The sequence below is a fragment of the Elephas maximus genome, chromosome 10 (genome assembly GCF_024166365.1).
Source record: "Elephas maximus indicus isolate mEleMax1 chromosome 10, mEleMax1 primary haplotype, whole genome shotgun sequence".
NCBI lineage: Eukaryota > Metazoa > Chordata > Mammalia > Proboscidea > Elephantidae > Elephas > Elephas maximus.
The window spans coordinates 88,929,511-88,946,035 of record NC_064828.1 but is presented as its reverse complement, the minus strand read 5'-3'; the positions used below and the strand labels follow the sequence as shown (position 1 = coordinate 88,946,035).

Sequence of the window (16,525 nt, the reverse complement as noted above, 5' to 3'; positions counted from 1 at the left end):
CAGACATTCTTTACTAGTTGAGCTAAACTATTGTTTGGTTTTAAGAACACTTCAGAGGATAAACTGTCAGTAATTTTAAAATTTTTACCCCCACAAAGTCCTAGATAGGACAAGAGGCTCCTTGGGAGTAGCTAGGGTGAAAGATTAAAAGGGTGAGGTTCCAATGCCGCGACCCCAGGGCAGCTCTACCTTCTTCTGTTTGACATGTTTAGGCTTCAACCTAGTACTTCTCAGCAGAGGATTCTGATGTTGAACTAAACGAAAAGCGGATGAGGCTCACTCTGGTTTCTTACTGCAAAGTCAGAAACTAAAATAAAAACAGGATTCCTATGAAAAGTTATTTGTTACAAGTAATAAAACTGATGATCGCAGTTGAACCTATAAAGAGAAAATGAGCTATAGTTCTTATCAGTGACTATCAAATATTCTTGGATAACTGTTCTCCAAGAAAGCCAGAATAGCATAGGGAAGAGGAAACCTTACCTCATGTGCACAAGTGGAAATGTGAGGAAAAGCAGAAGCCAACGCTTTGTTCTTTCTAAAGAAAAGAAAATCAAACGATAAAATAAAGATGACAAAGAAAAGTGATCTTACCTGACTTCGTTCTCTTTTCCCACCTGATGGTAGCCAGAAACTACAGAGACGGAGAGAATAACAAGAAAGAAAACAATAAAAGAAATAGTAGGAAAAGTACAGAGAGAAGGAGAAGATAAAAAGATGTTGGAATAATGAAGTGAAGGCAAAGACAGGGAAAGGTAGAAGTGGGGGAGAGAAGAAGAGAGGTATTAAGTGCGTGTAAGCTTTTTAGCTGAAAATAACTGTTGAAAGGAAAAGCCTAATAATGAGATGTTAAGAACTGGGCAGGCTAGAAATAAGCCCAAGATCACGGTGTGACATCAATGCACTCTCCGCTGTGCAGGAACAGGATCCCTAAATCAAAAAGGGCCATAAACCATACCCACATCTTGCCTACTTCTTTAAGTTAAAAATTAGATCAGGCTGGATGGGTACTGGCTTATGCACATGAGACATCCAAGAGCCAGCCATGTTAGGGGAGAAGGCTGGCACAAAGAAGAGCAGAATGACTCCCCTATAGCTACCAAATAGCACTTTTCATAGTAATTAGGACAAAAACATGCTCCTCTAAATGTTGTTCTCAGGTACCGTCAAGTCGATTCCAACTCATAGCGACCCTACATACAACAGAATGAAACACTGCCCTGTCCTTCACCATCCTCACAATCATTGCTATTTTGAGCCTGGCGTTGCAGCTACTGTGTCAGTCCATTTCCTTGAGGGTCTTCCTCTTTTTCGATAACCCTCTACCAAGCATGATGTCCTTCTCCAGGGACTGGTCCCTCCTGATAACATGTCCGAAGTACGAAAGACGAAGCATCACCATCCTCCCTTCTAAGGAGCATTCTGGCTGTACTTCTTCCAAGACAGATTTGTTTGTTCTTCTGGTGTTGTTCTTAGGTGCCGTTGAGTTGGTGCCGACTCTTGGCGACCCTGTGTACAGCAGAACGAAACACTGCCCAGTCCTGTGCCATCCTCACAATCTTGTTAGGCTTCAGCCCTTCATTGCAGCCACTGTGTCAATCTATCTTGTTGAGGGTTTTCTTCTTTTTCACTGACCCTCTACGTTACCTAGCATGATGTCCTTCTCCAGGAACTGAGCCTTCCTGATAACATGTCCAAAGTATGTGAGATGAAGTTCCACCATCCTCGCTTCTAAGGAGCATTTCTTCCGCTAGTCCGTGGTATATTCACTCTTCTTGGCCAATGCCAGAATTCAAATTCACCAATTCTTCTTTGGTCTTCCTTATTCACTGTCCAGCTTTCATATGCATACAAGGCGATTAAAATACCATGGCTTGGATCAGGCACACCTTAGTCCTCAAAGTGACATCCTTGCTTTTTAGCATTTTAAAGAGAACTTTTCAGCAGATTTGCCCAGTACAACACCTCATTTGACTTTTTGGCTACTGCTTCCATGGGTGTTGGTTGTGGATCCAAGTAAAATGAAATCCTTGACAACTTCAATCTTTTCTCCGTTTATCATGAATGTTCCTTATTGGTCCGGTTGGGAGGATTTTTGTTTTCTTAATCTTGAGGTGTAACCCATACTGAAGGCTGTAGTCTTTAATCTTCATCAATAAGTGCTTCAAGTCTTCTTTGCTTTCAGCATGCCAGGTTCTATCATCCGCATATCACAGGTTAATGAGTTTTCCTCCAATCCTGATGCAGCATCCTTCTTCATATAGTCCAGCTTCTCAGACCCCTGGTGGTGCAGTGGTTAAAGCGATCCACTGTTAACCAAAAGGTCAGTGGTTCAAAACCACGAGCATCTCTGCAGAAGAAAGATGTGGCAGTCTGCATCCAGAGAGATTTACAGCCTTGGAAACCCTATGGGATTGCTATAAGTCAGAATCGACTTGATGACAGTGGGGTTTTTTTTTTTTTTTTTTTAATAAAAACTGAATAAGTAAGCTGCCAAGAATACAACCCTGCTGCATATCTTTTCTGATTTCGAACCCACGGTATTCCTTTGTTCTGTTCAAACAACTGTCTCTTGGCCTATGCACAGGTTCCACAGGAGCACAATTAATTGTTCTGGAATTCCCATTCTTTACAATGTTATTCATAATTTGTTATGACCCACACAGTCAAATGCCTTTGCACAGTCAATAAAATATGGGTAAACATATTTCTGGTATTCTCTTCTTCCTGCCAAAATCCATCTAACACCAGCAATGATATCCCTTGTTCGATGTCCTCTTCTGAATCCATCTTGAATTTCTGGCAGTTCCCTGGCGATGTACTCATGCAACTATTTTTTAATTATCTTCAGCAAAATTTTACTTGCATGTGATACTAATGATATTGTTCAATAATTTCCACATTTCATTGAATCACCTTTCTTTGGAATGGGCACAAATGTGGATCTCTTCCAGCTGGTTGGCCAAGAAGCCGTCATCTCCAGTGTTGCATCTGTTTGTTCAAACATCTCAACGGGTATTCTGTCAATTTCTAAAGCCTTGTTTTTCACCAACGGCTTCAGTGTGCTTGGACTTCTTCCTTCAGTACCATTGATTCTCGATCATATGCTACCTCACGAAATGGTTGAACAGCAACCAATTCTTCTTGGTACAGTAACTGTGTATTCCTTCCATCTTCTTCTGATATTTCCTACATCATTCGGTATCTTGCCCATACAATCCTTCAATATTGCAACTCAAGGCTTGATTTTTCTTCAGTTGTTTCAGCTTGAGAAATGCCGAGCATGTTCTTCCCTTTTGGTTTCCTAATTCCAGCTCTCTGCACATTGCCATTTGAAATCTTCTGTTCAGCTCTTTTACTTCATCATTTCTTCCGTTTGCTTTAGCTCCTCAACATTCAAGAGCAAGCTTCAGAGTCTCTTCTGACATCCATTTTGGTTTTTTCTTTCTTTCCTGTTTTTTTAATGACCTTTTGCTTTTTTCATGTATTATGTCATTTCACAACACATCTGGTCTTCAGCCATTAATGTTCAATGTGTCAAGTCTATTCTTGAGATGGTCTCTAAATTTAGGTGGCTGTACTTTGGCTCTCGTGGACTTGTTCAAATTTTCTTCAGCTTCAACCTAAACTTGCATATGAGCAATTGATGGTCTGTTCCATAGTCAGCCCCTGGCCATATGCTGACTGATGATATTTCTTCATCATCTTTTTCTACTGATTTAGTCAATTCAATTCCTGTATATTCCATCTTGCGAAGTCCACGTATAGTCATCATTTGTGTTGTTGATAAAAGGTATTTCCAAAGAATAGGCCCTTGGTTTTGTAAAATTCTATCATGCGATCTCCAGCATTGTTTCTATCACCAAGCTCGTAGTTTCCAATTACTGATCCTTCCAATCACCAGTAATTATCAATATATCTTGATTGCACGTTTGGTCAATTTCAGACTGCAGAAGTTGGCAAAAACCTTCCATTTCTTCATCTGTGGCATTAGTGGTTGGTACATAAATTTGAATGACAGTCATATTAACTGGTCTTCCTTGTAGGTGTATGGATGTTATCCCATCACTGACAGCACTGTACTTCCAGACAGACCTTGAAATGTGCTTTTTGACAATGAATATGAAACTGTTCCTCTTCAATTTCTCATTCTCGCCATAGCAGACCACATGACTGTCAGATTCAAAATGGCCAACACCAGTCCATTTCAGCTCACCAATACCTAGGACTGCCAGGAGAATGAACAAATCTGTCTTGGAAGTACAGCCAGAGCGTTCCCTAGAAGCAAGGATGGTGAGGCTTCGTCTCACCTACTTTGGACAGTTAACAAGAGTGCATCATGCTTAGTAGAGGGTCAGCAAAAAAGAGGAAGAGCCGCAACCAGATGGACTGACACAGTGGTTCCAACAAGGAGCTCAAGCGTAACAACAATTGTGAGGATAGTGAAGGACCGGGCAGTGTTTCATTCTGTTGTACACAGGGTCACTATGAGTCAAAACCAACTCCACGGCACCTAACGACAACAACAAACAATGCCTAAGATATTCATCTTCAAATGCTCTATTTCATTTTTCACAACTTACAATTTTCCTAGATTCATACTTGGTACATTCCACATTCCGATTACTAATGGATGGTTGTAGCTGTTTCTCTCTTTTTGAGTCATGCCACATCAGCAAATGAAGGTCCTGAAAGCTTTACTCCATCCACATCATTAAGGTCAACTCTGCTGTGAGGAGGCATCTCTTCCCCAGTCATACTATGAGTGCCTTCCAACCTGAGGGGCTCCTCTTCTAGTACTGTATCAGACAATGTTCTGCTGCTATTCATAACATTTTTACCTGTCAGTTTTTTTCAGAAGTAGGTCGCCAGGCCCTTCTTCCTAGTCTGTCTTAGTCTGGAATCTCCACTGAAACCTGTCCACCATAGGTATCCTTGCTGTTATTTGAAATACCGGTGGCATTGTTTCCAACATCACAGCAACATGCGAGCCACCACAGTACTACAAACTGACACAAAAATTAAAAGGAGGCCCTGGGTGGTGGAAACAGTTACTGCTCTCAACTGCTAACCAAAAGGTTGGAGTTTCGAGTGCACCCAGAGGTACTTCAGAAGAAGGGCCTGATGATTTACTTCTAAAAAATCAGCCACTGAAAACCCTATGGAGCCCAGGTGTACTCTGACACACGTGGCATCACCATGAGTGAGAATCAACTCAATGGTAAGTTTTTTTTTTTTTTTAAGTGGAGAGAGCATATAGAAGAATATAGAGGCAATTGCCTATTTTAAACAAACAAAAAAAATATTTTAAGAGATAGAAAAATGAATTTAAAATAAAAAAATTTTTTAAAAAAAACAGTGCTATCGAGTCGATTCCGACTTGAACTGCCTGGCGGACTTGAACTGCCGACCATTTGGTTAGCAGCCATAGCACTTAGCCGCTATGCCACCAGGGTTTCCAAATTTAAAATATAACATCCTTATTTGAGACTACTTTTATAATGTAGCACCTATAGATATAAAAAGCAAAAAAAAAAAAAACCCAAACCCATTGCCATCAAGTCAATTCCGACTCATAGTGACCCTATAAATAAGACCAGAAGTGCCCCATAGGGTTTTCAAGGCTGTAATCTTTACGGAAGCAGACTGCCACATCTTTCTCCCACAGAGCAGCTGGGCAGCTGGTGGGTTCGAACCACCAACTTCTGGTTAGCAGCCAAGTGCTTTAACCACCGCACCACCAGGGCTCCCATAAAAAGCAAAGAAAAACTTGTCTAGAGAGGAAGAGAAAATTACTGTCATGGGCTTAGTGTGTAAGTCATGGTAGCTATTATAAACTTTTGGTAATTCTTTATGAACTCTTATAAATCTTTTAAGACCTCTTTCAACTCTAAAATCTGATTTCTAGCCTGCTTCATAAAACATCCCTTTGCTTCCTTCTCCTAGGAACAGGCTAAGACAGACAGTAAATATGTAAGCACTTACTCTTTGTGCCGAGGATCACTAATGATGTGGCCTATCCTCTCTGTACCCAAAGTACTTATGCTCGTCTCCTGAAAAGACAAGGTAGACAAGAGTATCATCCAACCACAAAAACAGATAAATCAGGCCCAATCTGTTATCAAGCTCACACTTTCCCATAACCGTGCCAGCCATGGCAACCTCAAAGGAACCTGTCTAAAGTCAATCTTAAAATCCAACAACTGTATGTCTTTTCATGGGGCTATATCTTAAAAGCATTACATGTTAGCCTAGTGTTATTTTTTGCTAACCATCAAAAACAGTCATTATAAACACTGTCTACTATGTATGGTGTTTTAATACAGTGAGTGATACCTCCTGTAGTTTTTAAAGTATACCAAACACAAAAACGCAATGCCGTTGAGCCGATTCCAACTCATAGCAGCCCTATAGGACAGAGTAGAACTGCCCCACAGAGTTTCCAAGGAGTGCCTGGTGGATTCGAACTGCCAACCTTTTTGGTTAGCAGCCATAGCACTCAAGCACTACACCACTAGAGTTTCCGTTAAAGTGTACAGGAGTAGAAATATATTTTAAAAAATCCAACAGCAGCTAATGTTTAACAGGCCAGCACACCAAGCTTCCGACAGTTATGCCATTATAGCCCCAACAGCCTTCACAGTGAACATTTATGAAGCCCTCACCACTAAGTATCTAAATATCTGCTGATTAAATACACATACTTCAAAGCACTTTTGTGACTTACAAAAACTGTCACCTTGTATCTTGTCCCTTAAATATCATCTTTTTTAAAAAAATAAAAATAGAAGTCTATATAAGTTGGTTCTTAAATTTGGGGTTCTCAAGACTGTAATATGAATGCTTACTCATAACACCACTAGCTATTCAGAAACTAATCATCTACAGAAAGCTGGAAAATGGCAGAAGGCACTCATCCTTCATTGAACCTGAGTACACTTACAGTGACTATCAGTGCCCAGCAAAGCAGACCAACACAAACATGAATAAAAGTTACACACACGTGAGAAAGTTTCGTGAGCCTAAGTCACAGGCAGGAATGTCAAGCCTGTTACTCAACCACATTTGTTTCTACAAAAATGTTATTTGTCAACAGCAACTGATTTCCTCAATGAGTTAGTCTAAACATTAGGATACACGTTTTAGCACATCAACTGGCTACAGAAAATTAATTTGAGGTCAAATTCTGGGTGGGAGTGGAGCTAAATGAAAAGGTTCCATATATTGTATTCTTCATATTCTTTCTTCATCCCTTACGGCCAAGCCTCCTGGTCAGAGACACAGACATGGTAGGAGGGCCAAGGGGAAAGATGGGTGAAAAATGAGCTATTTGTTACAGCAGGAAAATTATTAACTTAAAGTGCCGTAATGTTTAAATTTACAGTTTATTACTGTGTAAATTACAAGCAGTACTTTGCGTAATTAGCAGCTCGCTGGCAGGGAGCTGTGAATGAAACTCATTATTTATAATTTAGAAAAAGAGAAGAGAGATTGGGGGAAAAGGGGGGCAGAGCCATGACCTCCGCTAGAAATGACAAATATCCCTTTAAGGTGATGAAGATGAATTAAACAAGTAAATATTATCCTATTCATTTGAAATCATTAGAGGCACGGCCAACAGGCCTTAGGTCCCTTCCAGGCAAGCTAAAGGGGGCCTTCCAGAGGAAATTATTTACTTCCATAGAAGTGGAAGGCTCTGATTTCATAGAGGCTGAGACAAAGTAAGCGAGGTGGTGGGGAGAACGTGATCTGTCAAGCCTTTCCAATAAAAAGTAAAAGTAAAAACATTTCTCCTTTCCCCACTCCCAAACTCCTGCGTCCCCTACCCCATGTACTCCTCTCCTGCCAGCTGCCCTCTTAGGGATAACCTTCCAGTTAGCCAAAGCAGCAGTTTATTGTCTATAAAATGAATTTCCAAAAGGAACGAGATACTGTTGCTCCAATAGTCAAATGTCTTTCTAATTGGGGATCTGGATTTTAATCTAAAGATAAAAAGAAACAAAAATCCTAGTTCGTCTGGAAATCAACAGCCTCATTTCTTTAACATACATAAAACTTCAGAAATAGCTCCCTGACTAGACTATAAAATACTAGCTCCTTAAGGGCACGCAGCCTGTGGTACCGACCACTATATCCCTGGCTTGGCACGGAACCTGCATATAGTAACCCAAAAAACCCAGTGCTGTCAAGTCGATTCCGACTCATAGCGACCCTGTAGGACAGAGTAGAACTGCACTATAGAGTTTCCAAGGAGCGCCTGGTGGATTCAAACTGCCGACCCTTCGGTTAGCAGCCATAGCACTTAACCACTACACCACCAGGGTTTCCTCCTGCATACAGCATATAGTAGGCCCCCTAAATGCTTGACTGAATGAACAAGCAGAGAAGGCTCTCAAATGCCTCTCCCACCACCTTCTCTAAGTGGGTAGGAGCCCCAGTCTTACCCTATTTCTCAATCTCAATGCTAGGGCAAAAAATAAAACACAAGTAAGCCTGGGTTCAATTCTCTACTCTGCCACTTCTAGCTGGGTGATATGAGATAATACTTAACTACCTTGAACCTACGTTCTCCTCATCCCCTAAAGGAGATTATAACCTTTTTTATAAAGTTGTCGGGAGGATTAAATGAGCCGATAAACTACTGCCTAGCACAGTCCCTAACAAAGGCAGAACTGAATGAATGTTACATGTTCCTGCCCCTACAGCCAAGCAGGGGCTCTTGAAGAAATTTGATAATAGAAATTTTTTTTCTATTTATTTTTTCTTTTATGAATTCTAGGATGAGAGACCAAAAGACAGAACAAAGATACATTCATGAATTCAGATGGAGTCATAAAGATGCCAACAGTATTTAACTTATACAATAATAATGCGAGATTAATCAAAAGTGCAGAACAACAGAATCAGGCCTGTAGACTGAGAGACAATTGATACTGTAACAACAGTGTCCGCTCTGTCAGAACTTTTGTATGAATTAAGCTTCACCTTTTTTTTTTTTTTTTTTTAATGTGCGTATTCATTCACTGGAAACCCTGGTGGTATAGTGTTTAAGTGCTACGGCTGCTAACCAAAAGGCTGGCAGTTCGAATCCACCAGGTGCTCCTGGGAAACTCTATGGGACAGTTCTACTCTGTCTTGTAGGGTCGCTATGACTCGGAATCAACTCGACAGCAGCAGGCATCCATTCCTTTCCTACATAACGTTCACCCTCGTGAAGTTGCAAACGTTCCAGTTTGCTTAACTAGCTCCAGGGTGTTCTGCAGCCCCTTTGTTTAGCCATAAGGTACACAAATCCCACAGGGGATATTATCTTCCCACTGAGTCCAGTAAACAGTAAGGGCTATCACCTTCCCACCAAGCCTTCTTCGCCCCTTTCTGAGACATCGGGCTGCAGCTCCAGGCAGACGATTCAAGCGTGCATGGTACCCTGAAAGTAAAGAAGAAAAGCTCCGGTTACTGGATGCAGAAAATTCACAAGCAAACATCTGCTTCTAGCACAGGGAAGGCCTTACCACAGGACTGTACTCGAGTAACCTTTAAACTAGCATCAGAAGGCTATCTGCCAAGGATTTATTATTCCCGTGCCTTTGTCACTAGCGGTATGACCTTAGGTGATTGACTTTTGACCCAGGCATCCTCATCTATAAAACAGAGATAATTACTTGTTCAGTCTTATGTCGCAGGGCATGTTTTAAAGACCCAGTGAAACAGCACAATAAAGGTACTTTTTCAACTGAAAGCACTCTACAAATATAAGGCATTATTAACAGTTTTAAAATTGTATGTTCGTTACCACCCCAAAACCATTCTAATTCATAAAATGGTAAAACCAGTATGTATAATATAATCTCATTTTTGTAACTACTGTATGTGTCCTAAGGAGCCCTGGTGGTGCAGTGATTAAGCACTTGGCTGCTAAACCGTGGCTTGAACACCGCCAGCTGCTCTGTGGGAGAAAGATGTGGCAGTCTGCTCCCATAAAGATTACAGCCTTGGAAACTCTAGGGGGAAGTTCTACTGTGTCCCACAGGGTCCCTATAAGCCAGAACTGCCTAGACAGCAACAGGTTTTTCTTTGGATTATATGTGTCCTGAACATAGGAAAAATAGCTGGAAGTATCCACACCTAAATGTTATCAGTGGCATTGTCTCTGGGTATCAGATATCGGCCATTTGAAGTTTCTTCTTGCTGTTCTTGCATATTTATATGTCTTTTAAGTGGCCCATAGAGAACTTTCAGAAATGTCCAATGAAAGCTATTAAGTTAGCAACCCACATGCCTCAAGCCAGGAAACAGTCTTCACCAAGAATCAGCTGCTTTGAGAAGGCAAAAGCACCTCTTTCAAACAGCTAAATTCATCATAACAAAATCCTATATAATAAGAGTTTATTGCTCTTAGTGAAATTCTGATCACCAACAGGCACTTAACAAATACTTGATGAGTAACTGGTTAATTATTGAGTACTGGGAATCTCAGAATCATGAATAAATAGACCTGTAAATAAACAAACCTCTGAAACAGTTTTGTTCAACTCACATATCGTAAATGATGACCCTGACATCCCAAAGAAATGAAGTGACTTTGTCACAGTCATAAGAGTTGGCTAGACAGTACCAGGAGGAATATTACATTTCCTTCTCCCTGGTCCTAGGCTCTTTCTACCCCTCTTGCTGCATCATAATTGGAGGAAAAACAAAAGGAACATGTGTTTATGTTAAAGCATTGAACAATAGGGTTATTAAAATAAAATTATTTAAAGAAATATTTTTATTATTAATTGTGCTTTAAGTGAAAGTTTACAAATCAAGTCAATCTCTCATACAAAAACTTATACACGCCTTGCTATGTGCTCCTAATTGCTCTCCCCCTCACGAGACAGCACACTCCTCCTCTCCATATAATATATATTCAGCCAGTTCCTGTCCCCGTGTGCCTTCTCATCTCTCCTCCAGACAGGAGCTGCCCGCACGGTCTCATGTGTCTACTTGAGCCAAGAAGCTCACTCCACACCAGTATGATTTTCTGTCTTATAGTCCAGTCCAATCCCTGTTTGAAGAGTTGGCTTCGGGAATGGATCCAGTCTTGGGCTAACAGAGGGTCCGGGGACCATGACCTCCGGGGTCCTTCTAGTCTCAGTCAGACCATTAAGTCTGGTCTTTTTACGAGGAGGTCTGCATCCCACTGTTCTCCTGCTCCCTTAGAGATGAAGAAATTTTTTTAAATCACCCATTAAAAAATGTCATTATTCCTTGTATGTGAATGTCCTCACTGAAATTCGTTCTCTTTCAAGGTCTAATCCTTCGGAACTTCCACTGGGTACTAATAACCCATCAGTTTCACACCAGGATAAGCAGCAGTGATATGCTGCTAGGCTTCCTACAATCCGGCACAAATGGCACTGGCAAGCTGAAGAACTGTCCTGCTAATATATATCCCAAGAGTCTCCATGGATGGGTTTAGGTGGGAATGGAGCGAACCTCAAGCTTTGAGGCTCACCCTTAAATCTTCCAGAAGAATCCCTTGCCTAGCCCAAACTTCAGAGAGTTATTGTGTCCTTCCAGGTATGACTGTGTTGGCCATGGGATAATTCTTTCCCTCAAAGAGAAATAAAAAAGTATAAAGTATATTTTGGCCCCTGCAGAACTCACCTCTTTGAGCTGGTCGAGAAGGTAAAAGGAATGTGGAATCTGAAAGCTTATCCAGCCCAGAGTCCATTCTTTCAACTTCAGAGCAACGATCAGGTGTCCATTTGGGCAGAAGATTAGGCACAGTGAATCCTGGGACACATTCGCCTTCATAGAACCAATCGCTCTGTTCATCGTCCCCTAAAATAAAGAGATCACATCACGACCTGAATTTTTTTTTCCCATAATATTTTATTGTGTTTTCAGTGAAGGTTTACGCAGCAGTTTCGGTTCTCATTCAACAATTTCTGCACAAGCTGTTCAGTGACATTGGTTATATTTTTCACAATAGATGAACACTGTCATTATTTGAATTTTGGTTGTTCTATTTTTTTTTATTTTCATTACTCTAGTTTCCCGGCCCCCTTACATTCTCATATTTGTTTCAAAGTAATTGCTGCCTGTTTGGTCTCAGATAGGTGACTTTTTTAAAGGTGCACAGTACTTACAGGTGATATGCAATTTTTTAGTCAATTTGTTATTTACCTACAAGATGACCTCAGGGGTTAGTTTAGGTTCATGGTTTGAAGAATATCTCAGGGCAACAGTCTCGTGGAGTCCTCCAATTACAACTAATCCAGTAGGTCTAGTTTTTCTAGTTTTTTTTTTTAAAGGAATTTGAGGTTCTGTTCCACATTTTTCTCCCTTTCTATCAGGGTCCATCTGCTGCGGCCCTGAGTAGAACGTTCGGCAGTAGTAGCCGGGCACCATCTAGTTCTTCTGGACTCAGGGTAGATAAGGCAGTCCTTCTTCTTGATCATATTATAATGAAAACTGGGACATCAAACTAGTTTCAGATAAATGCCATAGTGTGTCAGACTGGACTGCTTTTAACAGTAAATCCTAATAAAGCTACCATTTACTAAGCCCTTAGAACATACCAGGACCCGAATTAAAAATCTATAAACATATCTATCACCTTTTCCAAACCTTACACTAACTCCAAATTACAAATGAGGCAACTAAAGCCCAGAGGCGTCAAGGTAAAATGAGCAAACAATGAAGTTAGGATTTGAACCCAAAGCCTAACAAACTCCAACGTCTGAGGTCGTTATCACAATCTAAACTGCCTCCCATCTACCATCCTCAGTAGCACAAATGATCTTGGGGATTCAAAGTCCATAAATGTTTCTCAATCCAAAACTAGCTGCTCCTGGGGGATTTCTTGCTTTTTCACATTTTTCATAAAAAATGCATGCCCATAGCTCTTTTTTTCCTTGGTATCTCATTAATGGAACAGAAAAGCACCAGGACACTAGCAATTCAAGCTATTAGGAAAAAACTAACCAGAGACAAACAATATAATTCCCCAAGGCTTGTCAAGAAGTTAAACCATTTACCTAAGGCCATACTGCTCATTAATGACAAAGTCAAGACTAGACCCACACATCCAGATTCTTGATTCAAACTTTTATAATGACAGCCATCTCAGCTTCCACTATAGTTTTATTCCTGCCACACAGAATAAGACAGATAACTTCATGTCTGCCATCTTGTCCATCTTTCAAAATAGCAAGGATTAAGAAAATTATTACAAGAACACCTTAAGAATCTATAACACATTTATTCTCTAAAGTGTACTGGATCCCAGGGGAGCTGCTTACAATACGCCAATCACTTCAAGTATCAGATTCATGGGCTGCTGACACCCAGGATCATGCTTACTCTTAAATCATTGTAGAGATCTCCAACAGAAGCAATGAAAGCTGTGTACTGGAGAACAGCAGCATTACCACTAAAGAAACTACTCAGAGTGTTCCCTTATAAAAACACACCACAAATAGCTGTCTCTCTAAAACTATGTTTCTCAAACTTTAGCCTGCGTCAGAAGCACCAGTTGTTGTTGTGTGCCACTGAGTCAATTTCGACTCATAGTGACCCTACAGGTCAGAGGAGAAGTGTCCCATAGGATTTCCTAGGTTGAAATCATTATAGGAACAGATTTTCAGGTCTTTTCTCCCATGGAGTGGCTGGTGGGTTCAAACCCTGACCTTTCTAGTTAGCAGCTGAGGGCTCAACCATTGCACTACCAGGGCTCCTTAGAAAAACCAAAACCAAACCTGTTGCCATGAAGTCCATTCCGACTCATAGCAACCCTACAGGACAGAGTAGAACTGCCCCATAGGGTTTTCAAGAAGCGGCTGGTGGAGTCGAACAACCGACCTTTTGGTTAGCAGCTGAGCTCTTAACCACTATGCCACCAGGGCTCCGGGGTGCTCCTTAAAGGGCTTGTTAAAACACAGACTGCCTCGGCCCCATCCCTAAAATTTTCAGTTCAATAGGTCTGGGGCAGGATCAAAAATCTGCATTTCCAACAAGTTCCCTAGTGATGATGCCAAACTGCTCCAGGGACCACATTTTGAGAACCACTACTCTCAAAGCACCTCACCAAACCAGGTATGTAGATGAACTAAAGACAGGCATTAGAATTAACAATGATTAGTTTCTATGTACTACCCTATATGAAGATCTTCTCAGCCATAAGCATTCTTAGGCCATTTATTAAACAGCATATTTAGCTAGATCATGTTTACAAATGCTTTTAACGAGCACTAACATAGACTACAGTGGAATTTTTTTGGTTCTCAAGCACTTACTCAAGACTTTTAATAATACAAAAAGGGACTCACTGGACTGGAAGGAACCTTGTGAGATCATCCAGACCAGGAGTCTTCAACCTGGGTTCACTAGGATGCCTGATGCAGGAGTTCCTCAAAAGAGTGCTGCCAGGGAGTAAGGAAGAGGCTGAGTGGATCTGGCTCCTGACCTCCAGCCCCTCTAGAATCTTGCTTTAACCAAAATAGGTTTCATTGTTTTATAATTAAATAGTCTATGTAAAATTATGTTTAGTTGGGGGGGGTGGGGAGAGGTTTCCTCTCATCTTGGTTTCTCAGCAACTATTTTTTAAGAGCTTACTATATGCCAGGCAATGCATTAAATACTGTGGCTGCCAATAATAAAGTAATTCCTCCCTCGAAAAGACACACACCCACAAACAATAAGAATATAACATGGTAAGTGATAAGAAAATAGTAAGTCCAGGGAGCCACGAGAGCACAAAGAAAGAGAATAAGGCTTCTAGGAGATGATGCCTAAACTGAGTCTATCAGCTAGAATCCCTTCAGGAAACAGATGGCACATTTAAATGGGGGCAATTGGGGACACTTTAATGAAGTGATTATTTACAAGGGGATAGACAGCATTAAGAGAAACAATAAAGGGTGATAAGGCACCCTGAAGCTAGCAACTGCGAGAAGTGTTTACCATTCCTAGACCTGAAGAGGCAAGGGGAAAGTGGTTATCAGAGGCCAGAGAGAGAACTGTGGTTGTAGGAGAAAGCTACCAAACAGGAGCAGAGGATCACAACCAGCAGTCCAAGAGAAAGGGGGTCAGGAAAAGATATAATCCAATGTGGCAGACTGCATTATTGTTTCCAGTTCTTCACTCCCTCCCTATAATAGAATGATATATCCACACCCTTTGTCCTTTGCTGTGGTGTTCTGTGTGCCCTCCCCTTGCCCCCTATTGACACTGGCTCAGTCATATGACTTGCTTTAGATAGCAGAACATATCGAGACGCAATTCAAGCAAAGGCTTTAAGCACGCATGGCCTGGTTTGGTCTCTTGGCGTTTATGGCCTCCACCACGAGAGGCCCGTGCCTCCCTCATATTGCCATTGCTCCTTTAGTCTAGGTCCCATAATAGGATACACTGAGTAGATATAAACCTAACCTGATGCCCAGGTAAGACTGGCTAAACCACAGCCAACCTGAAGCCCTATAGTAAGAAATGAATGGTGGTTGTGGTTAGCTACTGAAATTTTAGGGCTGTGAACCAGCACTATCACAATAAAAACTTGACTAATACACCCAGTCTCACTCACTTCCCTCCCTCCAATCCTCTGCTGATGCCTCCTATGAGCCACACCCAAAAAGAAGTCAAGAGCAAGAAAGCCTCCTGATGCAGTCTACAAAATTAATCAGCTACCCAAGGTACAGAGAAGAGAGAAAAGCAGATCTAGAGGGGCAAAAGGAGAACTGCGCCTTGGTGGATGACCAGTCACTCTAGGAAAGGTGAGGATGAGATCTGAGGCAGGGAGATCAGCAGAAACGAAGGCACAGAAGCAGGAAAGAGCATAGTTTTGTGCTGACAACTCCAAGCATTTCATTATCACCAGAATATGTGAAGCTGAAACAGTGAAAGGGAGGAGAGCTAAAGCTAGAGAAAAATACTCTGCAATCTTTCTTGATAAGCCAAGGTATTCTTATTAGTAAAGACTTTTCAGAGGCCCAAAATCAATCTGCTGTAATAGGTCCATACTTTCTTCCCCCTCTGTATAATTCTGTATCATAAACTTTAAGAGATGTATTATGATAACTTCAAAGCACTGTGATAAAAGCAAAGAAAAAGCAAATATCTGTCGCTCTGAATGGTATATACCAGCTCATTCATGGAAAGACAGTCAGATTTTCCAGATATAAGATAACAAAATCAAGACCCTAGCTAGCGCCTACCTGGCCATACACACGCAGCCTCTAATGACACCTCACTCCCTCAGAAACAGAAAGAGGTACAAATGTATTCACAACCCTTCATTAGAGTAGGAAGCTCAACAACTTCATGGGATCGAAACTTTCTCCAGACTTAGAACTCCTAGGCATGGATGAGATACGCTCCCCACAGTCCCTCTCCAAATCAGGCTTGGATCCTGAGTTTCACAGTCTCAGTATCCCCTCAGTTATTTGAAAGCCTGCCTGGATCAATCTAGATATGAGCCACTGTGCCTCTATCCTTCAATCACTTAACTCTCAGAGAAGATCACTGGATTTCAGAGTTAGAA

At 41.2% G+C, this 16,525-nt stretch overlaps 1 protein-coding gene across 6 annotated transcripts in view; it reads right to left on the bottom strand.

The window, feature by feature from the left end:
• GPATCH2L (G-patch domain containing 2 like) overlaps positions 1 to 16,525 on the bottom strand; it is a 60,349-nt gene that overhangs the window by 27,174 nt on the left and 16,650 nt on the right. For 3 of the 6 annotated variants that reach the window (XM_049897880.1, XM_049897881.1, XM_049897885.1), the window contains exons 4-7: positions 11,650 to 11,826; positions 9,348 to 9,427; positions 5,986 to 6,053; positions 484 to 538 (exon numbers count right to left, since the gene is read on the bottom strand). In XM_049897880.1, the coding sequence (XP_049753837.1) occupies positions 484 to 538; positions 5,986 to 6,053; positions 9,348 to 9,427; positions 11,650 to 11,826 (380 nt within the window). Of the gene's footprint in view, positions 1 to 483; positions 539 to 594; positions 635 to 5,985; positions 6,054 to 9,347; positions 9,428 to 11,649; positions 11,827 to 16,525 lie in introns of all 6 variants that reach the window. The other 3 variants (XM_049897882.1, XM_049897884.1, XM_049897883.1) reach the window with 3 other exon arrangements.